The 19730-nt window shown below is 45.0% G+C and overlaps 1 protein-coding gene across 1 annotated transcript; it reads right to left on the reverse strand.

Annotated features, from left to right (window-relative positions):
* Positions 1–2272: 2272 nt before the first annotated feature.
* Positions 2273–19703, reverse strand: RPS19BP1 (ribosomal protein S19 binding protein 1). Its single transcript, XM_040359558.1, has 4 exons — positions 19624–19703; positions 17502–17651; positions 14493–14590; positions 2273–2678 (listed from the first exon to the last, which is right to left on the reverse strand). Exons 1-4 carry the CDS (start codon positions 19676–19678, stop codon positions 2532–2534), a joined length of 450 nt encoding a protein of 149 aa, XP_040215492.1. The 5' UTR covers positions 19679–19703; the 3' UTR covers positions 2273–2531.
* Between the last annotated feature and the right edge of the window lie 27 nt (positions 19704–19730).

A 19730-nucleotide genomic window follows, 5' to 3' on the forward strand; every position in this document is an offset into this window, starting at 1 on the left:
CCTAAACCATTCAGGTTTAGGAGATATCCAGGGTAGCTACAGGTAAAGCCTTATAATAGGCTTCCCTGTAGCATAAAGTGTGTTGTAAGGGTTTACAACCACTTTATATGTCCTTACATTCAAACCAAGGTGGTTTTTAGGTGTTTTAGCACCCGATGACTGCCTCCTATTCGTTTCAGTGTGACTTTTCAAACCTGGGCGGTGTGCTTGCAGGACGTTAAAAAAAGTCCTGCAAGCAGCATCTTTTGCTGTATACAGCACTCCCAAAACACCCTGCCCATTGAAATGAATGTTTGGGGTTAAAAGTGCCCCGCTAAACGACCGACGCTTTCAGTGTGAAAGCAGCCTAAAGCTTGCAATACATTTTGATAAAATATTGCTTTAGCTTTTGTTTTCAAAGTCTAAACATTTTCAGACCAAACTGTAGGGTCATATCCACACGTGAACAAACCAAACACCATGATGAACCAGCAACCATGCATCAGATAGCATTAACCACTTAAGGACTGGCTCAGGAACATATACGTCAGCACTTTAAAAATGAATATCTTGGTAACAGCAGCAGCTGCTGCCAGAACCAAGATATTCATCTTTAATGTGGCCGATCCTGTAAACGATAATGGTGGTCTCTGGCGCAAGATCACCGTTCTCGCTGTTCAAACCACACAAGTTAGGTATCTCAGCAATCGTTAGAGTGAGAGCAATAATTATAGCCCTAAACCTCTGTAACTCAAAAGATGCAACCTATAGAATTTTTTAAACGTCGCTTATGGAGATTTTTAAGGCTAAAAGTTGACACCTTTCCACAAGCGGGCGCAATTTTGAAGTGTGACGTGTTGGCTATCATTTTACTCGGCATAACATTATCTTTCACAATATTAAAAAAAATAATAATAATAGTGCCAACTTTACTGTTCTTATTTTTTTATAAAAAAAAAAAGTGTTTTTTTCCCCCCAAAAAAAAAGTGCGTTTGTAAGACTACTGCGCAAATACGGTGTGACAAAAAGTATTGCAATGACTGCCATTTTATTCTCTAGGGTGTATATATATATATATATATTTTTTTTTCTAATGTTTGGGGGTTCCAAGTAATTTTCTAGCAAAAAAAACCTGTTTTAAACATCAAGTCTGAAAAACAGGCAAGGTCCTTAAGTGGTTAAGAAGTCAAATCGCCACAAACAAAAAACCCACACTCACAAACTCCAGTTATAAATACTGAACCTATAAACCGGTTCCTGGCCGACTCACGCATATATACTGCGGCAGAAAGGCTCCCCTGGGCGAAATCTCGTACATGCATGTCCTTCCCTTTTTGCCTACCAGAGGGCGCACGCCCACTGCACGGCAGGGGACCCAATCGCTTGAATGAGCGCCAGCAAGGGGATTTGTGTGTGTAAACACAAATCGCTGCGCTGTCAGGGAAGGGGAAACATATTGTTCATTTTTCCTACTTAGTAGGAACAATGTCTCCTTTCCTAGTCACTCCCATCCTCAGTTAGAACACACTGAGGGAACACACAATTAACCCCTTGATCACCCCCTAGTGTTAAACTCCTTCCCTGCCAGTAAAATTTACACAGTAATCTGTGCATTTTTATAGCACCGATCGCTGTATAAATTGTCAATGGTCCCAAAAATGTCCAATCTGTCCGTCTCAATTAAAAAAAAAAAAAAATTGCAGATCAGATTAGCAAACCTATGAGATGAGCAGGCTTGCCGCTGCTTTTAAACTTCAACATCTAACCAGTCAGACGGAGTTCCAAGTACTGTATTTCACTATATAAACTCACTTTACTGTTAAAAATGTGTGCAATATGCAAAACTCCGGTGGATGTAACAAGATGTCCGCCTGCCCCCTTCTCACGGCATCCTTACTATTGAGGAGGTCGGGGTGCAGCAAGATGGCTGCGATGGAACGTCACTTCCGTTACACATTCTGACGGGTCGCCATATCTGACAAAACACTGGCACTAAACTTACTGGCCTGTCACTATGCATTGTGGTGCCTTGATTTAAACGTATATGTTAAAGCAGGGATCCTCAAACTACGGCCATCCAGCTGTTGCGGAACTACACATCCCATGAGGCATTGTAAAACTCTGACATTCACAGACATGACTAGGCATGATGGGAATTGTAGTTCCTGAACAACTGGAGGGCCATAGTTTGAAGACCCATGTGTTAAAGCATTTCTACAGTAGAGTATCAAAACCTAATAACCCATTTCTCTACACCCTGCGCCTGTGTGAACATGGTCTCAGAAGCTTAGAAAAACGTACATTTTTATTTTCTTCCCAATATTCTTAGTTTTAATATTAAATAACAAAAAAATAAAAAACAGCAGAAGTACAAAATGTACAAACTTGCATACAGTCTATACTCTGCAGGAAAGGGGCAAAGACAAAAAACACAAAAATGTGTATTCTGTCCGTTACATTTAGTCCAGTCTTCTCGAATTTTCATTAATATCCATGTTCACTCCCTCAGTAATGGAATAGAAGCAAAGACAACACAGTCAATTTAGTCTCTTCTACTTGGCCACAATCTGTCTGCTTCCAAAATATTCCTTTTCAAAACGTTTGAAGTCTGAATCTGAGAACACAGATTTCTGTTGCACCCTCTTTTTCTTCTTTACCTTCTGGTCTCTGGCTTTCCGTCCGCAGTGCTGATTTAAAATCTGTAAGAAGAAAAATAAATTAATAAAAAATAAATAATACCACACACACAGTAATCCATTAGAGATTTGTGAGACTGACTGACAGAACATCCACAGCAGAAGGATGCAGCTGCAGGAATGTCAGGAAGATACTGTAGGAAAAAGGTGTAGAACCATACCCAAAGCACTCTGGGGAACTAGATTGTGATTTGGAAAGACCCCGTGCAGCAGGAAAACCATTTGAAAACCTTGGTTTACCCATAACCAATTGCTTTGTCAGAAAACATTAAATGGCCAGAACAAAAAGTAATTGTAGGTAGTAGAAATTTTCGCAGTAATTAAATTGTAGAATAAAGTTTGTGCTCAACATTAACAATGCAACAGTTCCCTCTGCTTAGCCAAAATAGTGGCCAACACCAGAAGCTGTGCCATAGTTTTAAACATTGAGGCCGGGTTCACACCTATGCGAATTGAGTGCGGAAAAACCGCATCCAATTCGCATAACATTATAAAATACATTGATTTTAATGAGGCTGGTTCACATATGTGCAATGCATTCGCACTGCGCATTGCCCAAAAACGTGTGCGTTTTCTAGGCATTGCGGTGCGGCTCAGGTGCGAATTCAAGCCCATTATCTTCTATGGGCACGCATCCTATTCGCAGATTTAGTTCTCATCAGGATTGCTCTCATTTTTCTCAATAAACTTCCCCCCTCCCCCTCCCAGGTCTCCAAATTCGCAGCTAAAAACGGAGATGATCTGCTGAACAGCTCTCTTATCTCTTTGCAGAGATAAGAGAGCTGGAATTCGCACCGCACAAGTGTGAATCCAGCCTGAAAGCTTTGTGTGGCTAACAAATAGGGGTGCGCATCTTCACAGGTCTCACGATTCGATTACGATTATCTGGTCAACGATTCAATTAGATTCCGCGATGCATCACAATTACCGACGGGCACTCACTTCCACTTGAGTTGCCTAGGCGGCCCTTCCTCCCTGCAATCTTCTGAGACACATCACAGGTCCCAGAAAATTGCCCGGCTATGCAGGACAGCGCAGTAAGACATGCGCACCTGGCTGTAAAGGTGCAAGCTGTCACAGCCGGATGCCCACAGTAGTATTGCCAGCGCCATGGACAGAATGGAGGGTTCGGGTGGCCACGTCGCTGGATTGTGGGACAGATGAGTGTCTTTATTAAAGGTCAGAAGATACAAAAAAAAATATATATATATTCACTCCCTTAAAGTGGAGTTCCACCCAAAAGTGGAACTTCCGCTTTAAGCACTCCTCGCCCCCTGACATGCCACATTTGGCATGTCTTTTTTTGGGGGGTGTCCTATTTTTAGTGGGACTTCCTGTCCCGGCCACCTAGGTGACTCCTCCTCTCGCCCTAGGTGGCCCCTCCCTGCCAGCGATCTTCTGGGACACAACACAGATCCCAGAAGATTGGCTGGCCAATGGCAGATCATAGTTCACGCCTGGCCATGAAGCCGTAAGCTATCATGGCCGGGTGCCCACAGTAGATATGACGGCGTTGAGGAGCGGGGAAAAGTATGGGGCTCTGTGCGGTCACATCGCTGGACTGTGGGCCAGGTAAGTGTCGGTTTAATAAAAGTCAGAAGTTACACTTTTTGGAGCTGCTGACTTTTACTAAACTAAAAAACGGTGGAACTCCGCTTTAAGAAGTGCACTACAAGGTACAGGAATATACGCATGTGGCTGCTGGGAGGTCAGGAGGGATTGGAATCCACAGCAAACAGCCCTGTGAAGTTCCATGTACTGTCTCCGTGTTGAAATTTCCCTGGGCTCCCAAGTTTGCACATCCCAAAAACACTAAGTTAACACAATGGAGTGTGCAAACTTGGGAGCCCTGGGAAATGTCAACACAGAGCACTTGGAGGAGAAGAAATCATACTACTGTAAGAATACCCGTTTTAGAATACATGCCGTTATAATCCATTAAGTGGCCACTGCTACATGTGCTTTTTAAAATATACAGTGTTTCATACCTGCATTTCTGTCTGTGCATACTCTGTATATTCTGCACATGTGACTGTCCGGTCCGCCTCTCGTTCTCCTCTTTCCTGATGTCAGTGGAAGTTCTCAGCCCCGCCCACTGACTGTACTGTAGATAGCTATCAGATCAGAAGAGAGGCGGGCGGGCCGACGTCAGGAGAGACGTGAGAGGCGGGCCGGAGCGAACAGTCACATGAGAGGAATATACGGAGTATACAGACAGAAATGCAGTTATAAAACACTGTATATTTTAAAAAGCACATGCAGCAGTGGCCACTTAATGGATTATAACAGCATGTATTGCAAAACTGCTATTTTATTAGACACGCTCGGATCGCTCTCCCAGGAGGGGCGGGGCAAGACGGGATGACGTCACCCGACATCGATTAATGGGGGGGGGGGGGGGTCACATGCATCAACCCCGCATCGGGGACCCCCAAATCGCCATGCATCGATTATATTCAGCACCCCTACTAAACAAACACAGGGGATGATTTATTAAAAATCGGAGAGTAAAAAAATCTGGTGCAGCTGTGCATGGTAGCCAATCAGCTTCTAACTTCGAGGGGTTGTAAAGGTACAAAAATGTTTTCCTAAATAGCTTCCTTTACCTTAGTGCAGTCCTCCTTCACTTACCTCATCCTTCCATTTTGCTTTTAAATGTCCTTGTGCTGTTCCCCTTATAGTTATTTGTACATTGCATTCTTAATTTTTATTTCTCCATGTTTGTTTTCATGCATTTCTTTCACTGCTGCCATCTGCTGGCCAGAATTTGCATGCCACACGTCCCTGTTCTTGTTAGTAAAGTTTTTTGTATTCAGAGGCGTGGACTCTTGCTGGGCAGGTCTCTTCACTGGGAGCAGCCATTTTCAGTATCTCCTCATGGCTGTGTGACTAGACACTCCACATTTTTGGGCTCGAGAGAAGGCATCAGTTTTTGACCACGCAGAAGTCAGCAGAAGTCAGCAGAAGTCAGCAGTAGTCAGCAGCAGCTCAGCAGCAGCTCTGCAGCCACAGCAGCTAGCCTCAGGACATATTCTAACAAGTCAGCATTGATACCACTACTACAGAACAGTATTGTATCACCGTTTGTTGTCTTATCTGGATTGAATAAACCCACGCTGATTTCATCTTCATGTCTGAGTCTGGATCCATCTAACCTGAACATCTGCCGGTCCTGTCTGCCCCACTGCTTGGATACGAAGGTAAGAAGTCACACAGCTATTATCAGTTATACCTTCAATCGCCTTCATGTGGGAACAGAACAGTCAAAAACTGCCTTAATGTCCACACCCCAGTCAGATTCCCTCAGAGTTACCACACTAAGGAATCTCCCTTGTAACAGGCCCATCTGCAGCGAATCTGCCCGGCTACAGTGCATGTTCCACAAGTCTCAGGGCAAGCACCGCATGTCCACAGTATCTTTACTGTTGCCTGAAAGCCCTCCACAACTCATCAAGCCGTTTCCTATACCCCATATCAATCTTTGCTCGCATAGCAGAACTGTTAACGCACACGGGGTCCCTCTCTAACCTAAACCCCCGCAAATCACTTAAAACACCTGAGGAACCTTGCCAGAGTGCCCCAGCGCAGCCGCACTGCAATTTTCAGCCCCCAATTCAAAAGTTTATTTTCTTAAAGAGACAGCGCACCTTAAATCAAAATGGACAAAAAGGACCTTGCACAGTTCCCCAGTGATGAAACAGAGCTAATGCAGCCTGATACTGATCACCAAGAAGTACAGGAAGCAGAACCCACACTTCCAGCAGACCAAGTCGTGCGACCAAGACGCTCCCTCAAACCGACAATAAAGGTCAGGGAAAACTATCAAACCACAAAAGATGAGCTATGCGATAACCTGGAAGAGCTATGGGAGCGAGTTTCCTCCCTCATGTCAGGACTTAAATCCTCTGGTGATACCTCAAGCTTACAAGTTGGCATCAGGCGGCTGAACACAGCTCATGAAGGATACAAGAGACTGTTCACAAGGTATATAACCTTTCTAAAAAACGTTAATAATGATGAAGCCCTTTCAGAACTGAGCAAGGCAGAATCTATAGACATTCAAAGAGACACCATGGTGCTGCTTGCTAAAGATAAAGCGGAACTCCGCATCTCCCATTTGCAAGAAACTAGATCACACAGATCAAATTCATCCAAACATTCCTCTCGGTCATACAGATCATCGTGCTCAAGAAGCTCAACCCTAAGCGACAGACTACTAGAGGCCCGCATAAATGCAGAGCAATCCAAAGCCAGACGTTCCTTCACTGAAAAAGAAGCTCTGGCAAAAGCAGAAGCAGAGGCCAAGAGGGCAGAAGCAGAGGCCAAGAGGGCAGACGCAGAAGCAGAGGCTCGAATAAAGATTCTTGAATCAGAGATGGAAGAGGAAGTTGCATTAGCTAAAGTAAGACTACTTGAGCAAGCATTAAGCCAAGGTCTTGATCCAGTCTGCTCGCTACCACAGGAGGTAGAAGATTCAGCTGACCGCACCAGCGACTATGTACTGAAACAATTATCTGCATCAACCCCAGTATGCAGTACTGTCCAAGCCGACAACGCCGAAACCTCAAAGTCATCTCCACCTACAGTGCCATTTACAGCACCCGAGCAACCTGATGGTGTTCACCCAGATGTGCCTTCTCAAGGACAGTTATTACAAAACTACAAAAAGGGTCATCAGGCGTTTCCTGGCCTACCTCCACAGCTCAAGCAGCAGTCCTCACGATCTACAGAGACTAGATCACAGCTCAACCCTGCAGCAGCATCATTCTACCTGGATGCATCTCACCCTTTCACGCCGCAAAGCCTACACGCCCCGGCGGCACCACAGGTTGTCGTGGCAACAAGCAGTGAGAAATCAGATATGTCTGAGTTGGCCAGGATTATGGCGATCAGAGAGCTAATTAACACAAGTCTCTCAAAATTTGATGACCGTGCAGAGAGCTACAGAGCTTGGAAGGCAACTTTCAAGGCCACCATTGCCAACCTCAAACTAGACGCAGAGAAGGAGCTCAACCTCATGATCTCATGGCTGGGTCCAAGCTCCACAAATCGCATCAAGAGCCTCAGAACTGTCTATGTGGGACAAGCAGAAGCAGGTCTCGCTGCCGCCTGGCAGAGACTCGAACGTACCTTCGGCAGTGCAGAAGCAATAGAGAAGGCCCTATTTAAGAGATTGCAGAACATTCCAAAGATCAATCTTAAGGACGTCCATAAGCTTCAGGATTTGAGTGACCTGCTCATGGAACTAGAGCTTGCCAAAAGAGACCCTCGTCTGATCGGGCTATGCTACCTGGATACCGCCCATGGAGTGAACCCAATTGTCGTGAAACTACCATACAGTCTGCAAGAAAAGTGGGCGGCATCAGTCTCAAGGTACAAAAGGGTGCATGACATCACCTTTCCCCCATTTATTCATTTCTGCAGATTCATTGAAGAACAGTCCCAGATGAGGAATGACCCCAGCCTCGATTTCCTGGAGTTCAACACTACAGCTCCAGCGACACCATCACCAAGGTATGAGAGTGCCATGCATAAACACAGAGACTTTAAGAGCAGCGTGAGTGTTAGAAAGACTAACCTACCATCTTATGCAGCACCCACGGGTAAACAGTACAATACCTCATCAGGAGACAAGTCCTTCAATCGTGAATGTCCCATTCATAAAAAAACACACTCACTGAACAAATGCAGAGGGTTTAGATCCAAACCCATACAGGAGCGCAAGAAGTTCCTCAACGAGCTTGGGGTATGTTTCAGATGCTGCGCTTCATTGGAGCACATGGCTAAGGACTGTAAATCCATCATCAAGTGTGAGGAGTGTCATAGTGAAAGACATGCCTCGGCTATGCACCCAGTTCCACTGCACAGAGACTCACCAGCTGCCGTCGCCACCAGTCCCGCTCCAAGTCATGGCGGGGAGCCCCAGAACCACGCTAACGCAGCCGCCGCTGTTTCCTGCTCATGTTTGGAAGTATGTGGCGAGGGCCAGGGTGAGAAATGTTGTGCCCGAATATGCCTAATCAAGGTCTATCCAAATTCTTTGAAGCCTTCGGGATAAAGGGACCATCAGAACCCTACATCTTGAACACCTGCTCAGGCCGCATTGAGACTAGCGGCAGGAGGGCGCAAGGATTCATTGCTTCCCCCATCAGTGGGAATACCGAAATACCCCTACCAACACTGATTGAATGCGATCAAATACCCAACCATAGGGATGAGATTCCTACCCCAGAAGCTGCGTTTCACCAACCGCACCTAAGGCACCTAGCCAACGTTATCCCACCTATGGACAACAATGCTGAGATTCTACTCCTGCTTGGCAGAGACAATCTAAGGGTGCACAAGGTGCGCCAACAGTGTAATGGTCCTGACTACGCGCCATTTGCCCAGAGGCTGGACCTGGGATGGGTAGTCATAGGAAACGTATACCTGGATCAACCAGACATCGACTCCTTCAAAACGTATGTACACGGAGATGGACGCACAACTTGCATTAAGCCGTGTCCTCATCACTATGAAGTGAAGGAGAAGTCTCCAGACCCCGTACAACCACCTGACATCATTTCTCCCCTCTTTGCTGACGACTTGGGGAGATCAGTCTTTCGCGCAATCAAGGATGACGATAAGGTAGCCTTATCGGTAGAAGACAGAGAGTTTTTTAAAGACGAAACCAATCACTGCGTTTCTCCATTACCCTACGGAACCACCAGGGTAAGACTCCCAGACAATCAGGAGCAAGCGCCATCCAGATCTAACTCTCTTCAGCGCACCATGGACAGCAAGTCTGAGACGAGAGAACACATTGTCATACCATCTGAACTTAATCCAGCAGATCACGCAACCAGGCCTACGTCTGTGGATTCCTTTGCTAAATCTACTTGGCTTACAGGCCCAGAGTTTCTGCTAGGACGGGCAGACAAATGTGAACAGGAAGTTTACAGCATCCAGGATCCGGATAATGATCCAGAAATCCGCGCCGAAGTTAGCGCATTAGTCACTGAAACAAAGCAGACCTCCAGGCTTGACTGTCATCGTTTTGAACATTTCTCCAGTTGGATGAGACTTGTCAGAACCATTGCAAGGTTAGTGCACATCGCCAGATGTTATCACAACACTCAAGAAGATAAAGATTGTCACGGTTGGCACATCTGTCGTAAACCATTCTCTGCTGAGGACATTTCTCATAGCGAGTCTCTCATAATACGTCATGTCCAGCAGCAGGAATTTAACGTAGAATGGAAGTGCTTGAACAACAGACAGCAGATTCCTATAAAAAGACCTCTTGCTAACTTAAATCCAATTATGGACACTTTTGGCCTGCTCAGAGTTGGTGGTCGTTTGAATCAAGCCCACCTAGGAGTTGCGGAGCAAAATCCTGTCATTATTCCCAGCAAACATCATATCACCACGTTGCTGATCCGACATTACCACAAAAAGACTGAACACCAGGGCAGACAAATCACTGAGGGCAAGTTAAGGTCTGCGGGTCTTTGGATTATAGGTATGAAGAAACGTGTAGCCCAACTACTGCATGACTGTGTGCACTGTCGTAAAGCCAGAGGAAAACAGCTACACCAACAAATGGCCGACTTGCCCGCAGATAGACTATGCACAGAGCCGCCCTTCACCTACACTGGCCTAGACGTCTTTGGACCATGGATGGTGTCCGCACGTAGAACCCGTGGTGGTCACGCAAACAGTAAACGTTGGGCCGTGCTATTTACTTGCATGAGTGTGCGAGCCGTTCATATAGAGGTGATAGAATCTATGGACACATCCAGCCTCATTAATGCCTTAAGACGGTTCTTCGCCATCAGAGGACCAGTGAAACAGTTGAGGTCAGACCAGGGAAGTAACTTCATCGGCGCCTGTAGAGAACTGAACATCGACACTAAGCCTATCCAAGATCAGTTGGCGGAGAAAGGTTGCACCTGGATTTTTAATCCTCCTCATAGTTCCCACATGGGGGGTTCCTGGGAGAGAATGATCGGGATCTCACGCAACATCTTAAATTCTATGTTGATTGATGTAAACTCTTCAAGACTTACGCACGAGACTCTCGTCACTCTTCTCGCTGAAGTTTCAGCTATCATCAATTCAAGACCCCTTGTGCCAGTATCTATGGATCCTGAAACACCAGCCATACTGTCTCCGGCTATTCTACTTACCCAAAAAACTGACAATATGCTCACGCCTAGTGGAGAATTTACCCATGGGAATATCTACCAAAAACACTGGAAACGTGTACAACACCTGGCAGATTACTTCTGGAACAGATGGCGTAAAGAGTATCTCAATATTCTTCAAGGAAGGAGGAAATGGCAACATCAAAAACCAAACTTGAAAGAAGGAGACCTCGTATTAATGAAGGAGCAACAAACCGAAAGGATCACCTGGCCTATGGGACTAATTACAAAGGTTCTTCCTAGCAAGGATGGCAAGGTCCGAAAGGTGGAGCTGAAGATCTTCAGGAAGGGTGAGCTTAAAACTTTTGCAAGGCCGATTAACGAACTCATTCTAATATTACCCATCGAGAACGTTCCTGAAGGATGAAAAAGGACTGAACTCGAACTTCACAGTTTTACCCGCTATGGGTCAGCCAACCCACTATGTCATGTTTATTGAATTTCACATGTTCTTTGTTACAGGTTGTATTATATTTTTATGGACATTCGTCATAGTGAAATCTCCTTACGTAAATTTCAGACGGGGAGTGTGCTGTTCCCCTTATAGTTATTTGTACATTGCATTCTTAATTTTTATTTCTCCATGTTTGTTTTCATGCATTTCTTTCACTGCTGCCATCTGCTGGCCAGAATTTGCATGCCACACGTCCCTGTTCTTGTTAGTAAAGTTTTTTGTATTCAGAGGCGTGGACTCTTGCTGGGCAGGTCTCTTCACTGGGAGCAGCCATTTTCAGTATCTCCTCATGGCTGTGTGACTAGACACTCCACATTTTTGGGCTCGAGAGAAGGCATCAGTTTTTGACCACGCAGAAGTCACGCAGAAGTCAGCAGTAGTTAGCAGCAGCTCAGCAGCAGCTCTGCAGCCACAGCAGCTAGCCTCAGGACATATTCTAACAAGTCAGCATTGATACCACTACTACAGAACAGTATTGTATCACCGTTTGTTGTCTTATCTGGATTGAATAAACCCACGCTGATTTCATCTTCATGTCTGAGTCTGGATCCATCTAACCTGAACATCTGCCGGTCCTGTCTGCCCCACTGCTTGGATACGAAGGTAAGAAGTCACACAGCTATTATCAGTTATACCTTCAATCGCCTTCATGTGGGAACAGAACAGTCCTTATTACCATTGGGCTTGACTGGGCTCAAGCCCATGGGCCCCGGGAGGAGAAAGCAGGAAGAGTCATGCCGCGGCTGATGACGAAGTAAAAAGCCCCCTTCACCCCCCCCGCTCAACAACTACGCTCGGCGGCCCCCCGCTCAACAACTTTGATCAATCGGCGACCCCCCCCGCTCAACAACTCAGATCGGCCCCCCCCCCGCTCAACAACTCAGATCGGCCCCCCCCCCCCCGCTCAACAACTCAGATCGGCGCCCCCCCACCACCGCGCAACAACTTTGGTCAGCTCTGATCGGTGCCCCGCCCAACAACTGATCGGTGACAGCCCCCCCCCCCTGCTCAACAACGTCGATCTCTGCGGCACCCCCCCCCCACCAACAACTTCGACCGCCCCCCCGCTTCTCAGCTCCAGGAGGCCCCTCAATCAACACTCAAGCCCAGGGGCCCCCACCACCCCAAGTCCTGCCCCGATTCTGAGAAATCCTCACTTCCTGTTCTTTGGTCTGTAACTCCACACAGTAATGCAAGGCTTTCTGGTGTGGAGTGTCGCACCCTCCCTTGGACTTCAGGAGAGTCAGGACGCTCTCTACGTTGCAGATAGAGAAAGGAGCTGTGTGTTAGTGGGTGTCCTGACTCTCCTGTAGTCCAAGGGAGGGGGTGAGCACGACCCTCCACACCAGGGAGAAAGCCTTGCATTACTGTGTGGAGTTACAGACAGAAGAACAGGAAGTGAGGATTTCTCAGAAGAAATAAGGACATTTAAAAGCAAAATGGAAGGATGAGGTAAGTGAAGGAGGACTGCACTAAGGTAAAGGAAGCTATTTAGGAAAAAAAAATAAAAAAAAATTGTACCTTTACAACCCCTTTAAGTTGTTCAATTAGGCTTGGACAATAAAACCTGGAAGCCGATTGCAAAATCTGGTGCAGTTCTGCATAGAGACCACTCTTCACTTTTAGTAAATCAACCCAACAGTACCCGAAGGTTTGGGAAGCCCAGCTAGCTGAGGTCAGTGCTCAAAAGGCAGGCCTCACAATCTTTGGTCCAGCGAAGTCTGGGTGTTGTGTTCAAGGTCAAGCCAATCCTGAAGCAGTAGCTGCATATATAGTCCAGCAGTACATAGAAGACATCTTGATTTTTTTATTTTTTATTTAAAAAGAAAGGAATAAAAAAAAATAAAAAAAAGGGCTAAAGAGAGATCCACTAGATGCTAGAGCTGCACAATTAATCCTCAAGAATCGTTATGAGATCTTTTTCCAATTGTGATCTTGACACAGGGTTTCACAATCTTCGGTATGCAAAGAATGTTCTCTGCTCTCAGCCAAAAGAGTCTGTCTGGGCAGTCTGCCAAGTTTTGAAAACATTCTATCAGTGGAATGTTAGTCTAAACATTGTATCAATTTGACTTTTACATCAAAGGAATAGACTTCTGTATGTAAACTGGGAACATTTAACCACTTAAAACACCAAACCTTTTTCTGACAGTTCTTTTCAAGGTAAAATCTTTTTTTTTTTGCAAAAAAATTACTTAGAACACCCAAACATATATTGTTTTTATTATTAGAGACCCTAGAAAAAAAATGGCGGTTGTTGCAATATTTTATGTCGCACTGTATTTGCGCAGCGGTCTTTCAAATGCAATTGCTTGGGAAAAAATTACTTTAATTTAAAAAAAAAAAAAAAAAAAAAAAAAAAAAAAAAAACACACCCCAGTAAAGTTAGCCCAAATTTTTTGTATAAATGTGAAAGATTTTATGCCGCTAGAATCGTGATTTTTATTCTAAGCAAAAAAATCGTGATTCGTATTTTGGCCAGAATCGTGCAGCTCTACTAGACACTAGAAAGACTAGCATTTTGTTTATCAGTGTCCTTATCCCTCTGTAGGTAGAAGTATAATTTTTAAGGGTTTCAGATTATTGAATATTTTGTCCTTTAATCCTTAATGCAGAGATCCACAACCCCCGGACCATACATCGGTTGAGTGAGACAGCACAAACTGCACTGCCACCCTCCAACCACTAGAAGGCACTCATTCCCCCCCCCCCTCCCCTTCTCCCAGCACCACCTTCCGCCCTAAAAATGTATTCACACTGCCCACAGCTGCCACCATAACACCGGGAATAGTGTCCAACTGCACCCAACAGCGCTCAGTCCCCACCTAGTCAGATGCTCCTGCTCATCCCACAAGACTGCCACTGCCAGAGAGTACCTCTTTTCGGGATTTACCCTCACCCCCTCCTCCTTGACATCAAAAAAGGTACACAACTGTTCTTCTCTCCTGCTTTGGTGTGCCCTGTTTGCACTACAATGCCATGTGAAATTCCCATTACTACAAATGAGCAGGAAAGGGTCTCTCGTGTCTCACGCACACCACATTCTCAGGGCATGGTGAAAAAAACACATGTGAAGTGTGAAGTCAACTTTGCTAGCTATTCCAAAATATTTGATACAAAATTAAGGTTCCACTTTTTAATTTGCAAACAAAAAAAATGTAAGGAAGGAGAACTTACCTCTTTGACAACATTTTTGTTTGCAACAGAGCGGGATCCAAGCATATATTTGAGGTTTTGTGCCATATAGTCTTGTGATGCATGTTTTTTATACTCCTCTGAGAAATAACAGGAAAAATAAGCAATGTTATTTAGATGTCCATTTATAAAAGCCAGCACTATGCTATACAAATATGCTTAGTTTCAGAATGCCAAAGCATTAAATAGTGCGCGATATACGCCGATAAATACGGTACATAAGTATATTGGTACAATGTGCCTATGTATAACATACCAATGCCTGGAATTTTTGTAAAGTGGTACTAACCGGTCACAAAAACCCCCCCCGCCTGTCATCGGGTGATGTAATCTGAGCCACACACGGGCAGCTCGGACCACATTTACCACATTTACGGGCCGCTCAGCATGCCGCTGCGATGTGACTCTGCATGCACAGGAGTGACGTCACCAGCGGTGCAGCCATCAAGCACCTGAAGTTCGGGAACCCGGAAGGAAGACTGGGCAAAGATGGAAGCAACCAGAGACCAAGGAGAGCCTTTTCAGCACAGTGCTGGAGGGCTCTGTTTGCAGGTAAAAACTTTCATAATGTACTAGAACATTAAGATCTAAGCCTGCACGGGAACCACTTACAACCACTTTTCCCCTACAGGTAAGCCTACAATAAGGCTTACCTGTAGGTACTAGAAATATCTCCGAAACCTCTGCGGTTTAGGAGATATTCTCCATAGAAGCCAACGCCGACATAATCCGCGCATGCGCAAATAAGGAAAGGGCATGATCCGTGCCAATTCTGTAGTACCCGTGCCGTGACTGTCGGCTCTCGCAAGAATGCGCAGGAGTAACGTCACGCGACTCTGGCCAAAAGCAGAGCCAGAGTCCACGGCCCCGGAAGGAAGAGGGGTTGAAGATGGACGTGATGAGAGAGAGGGGACATCGCGGGCTTCTTCTGCAGGTAAGTGGAACGTAATGGGCTAGTATGCGATGCATACGAGCCCATTATGCTTTTACTTTGCAGGGAACAAAATTGGAAGTAAAACATCAGCGTTTACTTCCCCTTTAAAGAAAAAAAAAAAAAAGGAAGGACTTTACTACCTCTTTAAGACTAGGCCTTTTCTGTCACTTTTTGTTTACAAGTAAAAATCAGTATCTTTTTCTAGAAAATTATTTAGAACCAAATACATTATATATAGTATACACACACTATATTGTCAAAAGTATTGGGACACCTGCCTTTACACACACACATGAACTTTAATGGCATTCCACTATTAGTCCGCAGGGTTAAAAATTGTGTTGGCCCACCTCTTGCAGCTATAACGGCTTCAAGTATTCTGAGAAGGATGTCCACAAGGTTTAGGAGTGTGTCTATGGGAATGCTTGACCGTTCTTCCAAAAGCACATTTGTGAATATGTTGGAAGTGGAGGCCTGGCTCACAGTCTCCGCTCTAATTCACCTCAAAAGTTTTCTATCAAGCTGAGGTCAGGCTTCTTTGTAGGCCAGTCAAGTTCCTCCACCCAAAACTCGCTCATCCACACTATATTGCCACCCCTCCAAATAATTTGGTGAGGGGGGGGGGGGGTTATGGTGTGGGGTTGTTTTTCAAGGGTTGGGCTTGGCCCAGTGAAGGGAACTCTTAAGGCGTCAGAATACCAAGACATTTTGGACAATTTCATGCTCCCAACTTTTTGGATGGGGGTGGCCCCTTCCAGTTCCAACATGATTGCTCACCAGGGCAAGCAAGGTCCATAAAAGACATGGATGCGCAAGTTTGGGGTGCAGGAACTTGAGTGGGCTTTAACCTTGTGGACAGCCTTTGCAGAAGGGTTGAAGTTGTTATAGCTACAAAGGGAGGGCCAACTCAGAATTGAACCCTATGGGCTAAGACTGGGATGCCATTAAATTCATGTTCCAATACTTTTAAATATATATAAAAATAAGTTTGATAAACTGCTGTGCAATTCCCGTGTGCCATAAAAAATGCAACAATTACCATTTTGGGCTCTAGGGTCTCTGCTAATTATATATATATATATATATATATATATATATATATATATATATATATATATATATATATATAAATTAGCAGAGACCCTAGAGCCCAAAATGGTAATTGTTGCATTTTTTATGGCACACGGGAATTGCACAGCAGTTTATCAAACTTATTTTGGGAAAAAAAAAAATTGTTCAGTAAAGTACAAAAGATGATGTTACGCCAAGTAAAACGATACCAAACATGTCACACTAATCGTGACAAATTACAATATTAAAAAAAATAAATAAAAAAACACCCATTTTAAACCTGTCATATACAGCCATTATTCAGGTTACATAAATGTTCACATTCCTAAACTCCAGATTCTGATAAACCTGATAAAACCTGATAAAATAAAGGGTTGTGGGGATGAGACCCTTGTCCCCATCAACATGGGGACATCCTCCCCATGTTGAGGGCATGTGGCCTGGTGCGGTTCAGGAGAGAGGGGGAGCCGCACTCTGTCCCCCCCTCTTTTCTGCGGCTGGCCAGGTCAACGTGCTCGGATAACGGGTCTGGTTATGGATATTTAGGGGGAACCGCACGTCATTTTTGTTTTAAATTGACGGCGGGGTTCCCCTGAATATCCATACCAGACCTAAAGGGTCTGGTTATTGAATTTGCGGGGACCTCCGTTCGGGTTCGCTCAACCCTAGTAATAAAAAAAAATCGGGTACGATTTATCGCACAGTCATCCGATTTAGTACGATTTACATTGACCACAATATAAAAAAAAAAAAAACGGACACGATTTAATACGATTTCAAATCAGGACCAAAAATCGTGGTCAAACACGATTTTTGATGCGGTATCAAATCGTATGCGGATCAAATCGGATGCACTTGGGGACCTAAATTAATGAATGGCAGTGAATGGATCCGTTTTGCCATACAGATTTGTACGATTTTAAAGCTAAAATCGTGAGTAAAAAAAGGATGACAAAATCGTGGTGTGAATGCACCCTAAGCCTTACCTATTGCCGATTTAATAACTCTGTCTTTGGCCGTCGCTCTCTGATTTCGTGGCTGTCCCTGATGTTTCAGTTTTCGGAGCTGCTTCTTCATTCCTATTTTGTTGCTGTTTAAGGCTTCATTCTGCTTCTTTTTTGGTTGCTTTTTGAAACCTAGATTTTCATAGGTAAAAAATTAAATTTTACAAAGTAAAAAAGGTTGACATGACCCAAAAGCCAAGCTGCCCCCCCCCCCCCTTGCCCCTGCAGGTTAGCCTGTGTCCATGCACACATAGGAGCTTAGAGGAATTTACAGGCAGGATAAATAAACTCCACTGCCAGTGCATCCAGAAAAAACAGCATTTTGGCAGCGAAAAAAAAAATGCCTGACCCTTCTAAACACTTGTAGAGGCACGTTTAGCACTTGAGCGTTAAATCATTTCAATGGCTAGAATAAATTATTATTTTGGCCAATGAAACAAATTAATGCCCAAGTGTCTGAAAATGCACCTAAATGCATGACAGGCATCTGCCAAAGGAAGAGTTGCCAATAAGTCCTGTGTGCATAGATGCAGCTGCCAATAAGTCCTGTGTGCATACAAAACTACATGCTGTACTCTTCTAAACACTGCATTTTAAAACACCTGTGTGAACAAGCCCTGTGAAAAAAAAAAAAAAAAGGAAATAAAATAAATAATGTTAAACACAATATCAGTTAGCAGCAAAAAAACACAGATGAATGGAATGCCGTTTGTGTTCTATCAAAAAAGGCCTCCCGTTGGATAATGCCTCTGAAGGGTCTGCACATGCGCAGTATGCAACGTCACGCCAGCTATTATGTTGAGCTGCAGGCATGACGTCAACACAGCGCATGCGCATATCAGAGGCATTATCCGACGATCTGCAAAGAGCCAAGGGAGAACGTACTTGCCAGATTCAGCTTCACTGTTGTGGGGCAGGGTATGTATGTGGGTGTTGCAGCCCGCGCTTAGACACAGGCAAAACCCGCCATTCAACATACTAAACCCACCTTGCACCACACACACAAAATACTCCCTTCAGCACAGGGAAAACCTATCGCGCAACAACGAGGCAGAATCTGACAAGTCCCTTCTCCCTTCGCCATTTGCGTAGTGTTGGATAATGCCTCAGACTATCTGTACATGTGCTGTGTTGACGTCACCCCAGGTGATCATCATATCAGCTGAAGTGACATTTGGTGCTGTGCATGCACAGACACGCCAGAAGCATTTTTTTGATTGCTGTAAAGCATCAGCAAATGGGTTTCCATTTTGACACATCAGCAAGTGTATGCAGTCCGGTACATGATATTATGAGCAGACATTGTTAGTCCGCCCGATGCTAGCCAATAACATGGCCACCTCCAAGGTGGTGACAACTTTTTCCTCCTTAGCTGCGGTTTTCCCTAAACACCAAACCCTTAATGTACCAGAGAGTAAATGCTTGCCGATGTTCTGTCGAGAAGTGTCCCCCCCCAATCGAATAGCGCCCAAAACTGCGCATGCACCGTACATCATAATGCAACTGCTGATTTGCCTTTCAGCTGGGCTGACCTAACCATGGCACATGCGCACATCGTACGAGGCATCTCTTGATGGGAGATACCATTTAACAGACACAATTTAAACCTAATGCAAACAGCAGGGAAACCGGACCATCAGCACACTGTAAAGCCTCCCCGTAACAGCGAGGCATAATGTGAGAATTACAGTCTCCCCCCTGCTGTTTGTATAGGTTTCAATTGTGCCTATGAAATGGTATCTCCCATCGAAAGATAACTCCTACAATGTGCGCTTGCGCCCTGACATGTCACTCCAGCTGATCGGCAACTCAGCTGGAGTGCGGCTCCGTCCTGTGCACTATTCGATTCGATGGGGGGCACTTCTCGACAGAACACCAGGGTTGTGTCAAAACAGAAACTTGTCTAAATCTCCAATTACTGATGGTTTACAGGAAGTGACGTGTTTGGAGATCTCAATTAATTGGCGATTGTGACAGAACACCGGTTACTGAAGCGAATGAAATCCGTGTTCTTTTAGGCGAAGTGACACAACTGTACCCGGCGTGGTCCCACCACACACAACACATCCATACTGCTAATAAGGCTCTCATACTATAACCTCACCAATAGAATCCGAACACACCAACTCCAAACCCTTCTTCAGCAGTGACCGAGACATGTCCACACTCCGCCAGATCTCCACATAAGACACATGGGTGCTCAGGGCGGAA

The sequence above is a fragment of the Rana temporaria genome, chromosome 7 (genome assembly GCF_905171775.1).
Source record: "Rana temporaria chromosome 7, aRanTem1.1, whole genome shotgun sequence".
In the NCBI taxonomy this organism is placed as follows: Eukaryota; Metazoa; Chordata; class Amphibia; order Anura; family Ranidae; genus Rana; species Rana temporaria.